Source organism: Silurus aristotelis, assembly GCF_946808225.1.
Source record: "Silurus aristotelis genome assembly, chromosome: 18".
Taxonomy (NCBI): Eukaryota; Metazoa; Chordata; class Actinopteri; order Siluriformes; family Siluridae; genus Silurus; species Silurus aristotelis.
In genome coordinates this window covers 175,001-178,566 of record NC_139591.1, presented here as the reverse complement: position 1 = coordinate 178,566, position 3,566 = coordinate 175,001, and the positions used below count along the sequence as shown (strand labels likewise).

Below are 3,566 nucleotides of genomic sequence, written 5' to 3'. Positions count from 1 at the left end.
TTCCTGCAGAGGGTGTGGTGAAGATTGACCCCAAAGACCTAGGGGACAGAAAAGGTAAATTCTGTGTGTGAGTGTGTGTGTGTGTGTGCGTGAGGGTGTGTCTGTGTGTGTGACCTTCCTTGTGTGTGTCTCTGTGTGTGCGTGTATGTTTGTGTTTGTCTATGTTTGTGTGTGTGACTGTGTGTGAGTGTGTGTACACAAACAGTTATTTTTATTTCTTTTATTTTCCTTCATTTTTATGAAATTTACGAAATTTACTTAGTGTGTGTGTGTGTGTGTGTGTGTGTGTTTGTGTGTATACAGTGTGGGTCCAGCTGTGCTGTGCGTTTCGGTATGGTAATGAGGACCTGGACGTGATTGGGCTGATTTTCAGGAAGGACATTTGGATTAATCACATCCAGCTTTATCCTCAGGCAGGACACAAACCCCAGCTCACTGACATGCACAACACACTGCTGAAGAAAGCTGGAGAACAAGCGTATGCCTTTACATTCGAAGTAAGATATACACACACACACACACACACAAACACATACACATACATACAGAGTTCGACGTGCAGTGAAATGCTTTTTATGACGGTCTGGCTTTTAAGCATAAAGGAAAAATAAAGCTAGAGAGGTCAGGGAGGTCAGGGAGCTCGGTGTGGATGGTATGTTCAGCTGACCGCACAACCCTCTGGAGGGTTCGCCTGTCCTGCATGGTGCTGTTCCCGAACCAGGAAGTGATGCTACCCGTCAGAACGCTCTCAATGGTGCAGGTGTAGAAAGTCTTTAGCACCTTAGACGCTGCTGGGCTTCTAAGACAGGTCCTGTGTGATGTAAACACCTAGGTACCAGAAACTGTCCACTCTCTCCACTGGGGTCCAGTTGATGTTTAGCGGTTGGTATGGCCGCTCCTGCTTCATGCTGAAGTCCACTATCAACTGCTTAGTCTTGCTGATGTTCAGGAGAAGGTTAATTCTCCTGGCACCATCTCTCCAGGTTTTTAAACTCCTGTAGAGGTGAGCGTGGAGGGAATGATGGTGATGAACGCTGAACTGTAGTCCGCAAACAGCATTTATGCATAATTCCCTTTTCTGTAGTCCAGGTGGCTCATCGTTGTGTGTAGAAGATTTGCGATGGAGTCCTAAGTAGAACGGTTCTGGCGGTACGCAAACTGTAGAGGATCCAGTGTGTCTGGTAGTGATGCAGTGTTGAAGTCTCTGACCAGTATTTTAAAGCACTTCATCACTACTGAGGTCTGAGCTACAGGTGGTTGTCGTTGAGGCAGGCGGGCTGGGGTTTCTTCGGGACAGGAACAACGGTGGACTGTTTGAAGCATGAGGAGGCAACAGACTGTTCCAGTGAGAGGTCGAACCCAGAACCCGACCTGTGATGCCATCTGGTCCTGCTACATTCCTGCTGTTCACTCTCTTGAATGTGCTCCTCACGTCATGCTCCGAGATGGTGAACGTGTTTACCTCTCCGGCTCTCTCAGCGTGCATGCTGTTTGTGCCGATAGCGTTGTTAGCTGCAGTCTCGAAGTGAGCAAAAAAAGTGTTTAACTCCTCTGCTAGAGAAGCGTCCACATTCCCCATTCTAGATGGTGTTCTATAGTCCGTGATGTTTTTTAGTCCCTGCCACAAGGGGGGGCTTATGTTGGAACTGTGACTCCAGTTTCCTCCCATAGTGCCGCTTTGGATCCTTCACCGCTCTGCGTCACTGTAAGACGCAGCCTGGTACTCGTCCATGTCCCCGGTGGTGAGCCCGTGTTGTAGGCAGCGGAGAAGGATCTCAGAGCATCGCAGATGGTTTTATTCACAAACGGCTTCTGGTTGGGAAACGGTCCTTATGTTTTTAATTTCAAACAAGCTTCACAGTAGCCTCCTCATCTCCTTTTAGATTTTAGAGTACATTTACATTTGCGGCATTTAGCAGACACCCTTATCCAGAGCAACGTACAAAAGTGCTTTAAATCTCTAGTAATGAATAAATCTACACTGGTATGCAAGATTACACACTTCATATAAATATAACTCGATTTCTACAAACTTGGAAAGTGCTATATTAGGTATTTCAGGAAGAGGTAGGTCTTCAGTCGTCGCTTAAGGATAATCAGGGACTCTGCTGTATGGACATCTAGGGGAAGTTCATTCCACCACCTCGGTGCCAGAACAGAGAAGAGCCTTGAAGTGTACTTACCGCTCATTCTGAGAGAAGGTGGTACCAGTGGAGCAGTGCTGGAGGATCTCAGACAGCGTGGTGCAGTGTGAGCTGTGATGAGGTCACTGAGGTAAGATGGTGCTGGTCCATTTTTGGCCTTGTAGGCATCATCAGTGTTTTGAATCTGATACGTGCAGCTACTGGAAGCCAGTGAAGGAGCAGCAGTGGTGTGGTGTGGGAGAACTTGGGCAGATTGAACACAAGTCATGCAGCTGCGTTTTGGATCATTTGCAGTGGACGAATAGCGTTCAGGGGAAGACCTGCCAGCAGAGAGCTGCAGTAGTTAAGTCTTGAAATGACAAGAGACTGAACAAGAACCTGGGCAGCCTGTGTGGACAGAAATGGTCGAATCCTTCGGCTGTTATAGAGAAGAAATCGACAAGAACGAGCAACATTAGTGACATGTGGGAAGAAAGACAGTTCAATGTCCATAGTTACCCCAAGGTTACGAGCAGTGGCTGAAGGGGAGAGCAGAGAGTCGTGAAGTGTTATTTCTAGAGATCTTGACCTGGAGATGAGTGTTGGAGTGACGTCTCTTCTGACTATCCTGAACATCTCCATCAAATATTCTGCAGTTAATGTAAAACACCTATAAAAATCACCAGGAAACACCAGGAACCATTTATTTCACACCACTTTTGTGTCATAGCAGATAAAAGCCCATCGGGATCCAGCAGGACTCTGGAACTGCTTATGATGAGTCTAGGTGTTAGTGAGGAAAAAAAACAGTGTGAGATGTTCTCATTCACACCTTTGAGCTTACATGTCTATGCATGCACGTTTATACTCAAATGCACATTTACATTTATACACACATCTGTGCTTTATTATTCTTTTAACTTTCTAATTTTACTTTATTTTCTGTTTCTTGGTTTGTTTTTTCGTTTTCAGATCCCGACTAATCTCCCATGTTCCATCACTCTGCAGCCTGGACCTGATGACCAGGGGAAAAAGGTTCTACACACACTCACATACACTCACAGACACACAAGCACACACACACACACACACACACACACACACACTAAGATTTGATAAACTTTGCTTGTGTGTTTCTCTGTTCCAGCCCTGTGGCGTGGACTTCGAGGTGAAAGCGTACATAGCTAAACAGGCAGAAGATCCGAACGAGAAGATTGATAAAAAGTGAGTCTGATGATGTTCTACACATTATATTATCACTACATTATATTTATATCATATTTACTCTACAATATAATCTTTATGCTAATGCACTATAATGCGCACAATAATGCATTAGATGCTAATAGGTAATGCTAAGTGTTTGTGATTTAGCTTCCACAGCATTACATGCTAATATGTATGATTACTGTAAATGTTAATACTAAAGAAATAATATGCATG

General features: G+C 45.0%; 1 protein-coding gene across 1 annotated transcript in view; it reads left to right on the top strand.

Moving 5' to 3' along the window:
- Positions 1-2: 2 nt before the first annotated feature.
- The window catches only part of arr3a (arrestin 3a, retinal (X-arrestin)), a gene marked incomplete at its 5' end in the record, with an annotated part of 6,374 nt that continues 2,810 nt past the window's right edge, over positions 3-3,566 (top strand). The window contains 4 exons of the mRNA XM_083569438.1: positions 3-54; positions 304-497; positions 3,096-3,158; positions 3,271-3,347. Of these exons, the coding sequence (XP_083425564.1) occupies positions 3-54; positions 304-497; positions 3,096-3,158; positions 3,271-3,347 (386 nt within the window). The remainder of the gene's footprint in view (positions 55-303; positions 498-3,095; positions 3,159-3,270; positions 3,348-3,566) is intronic.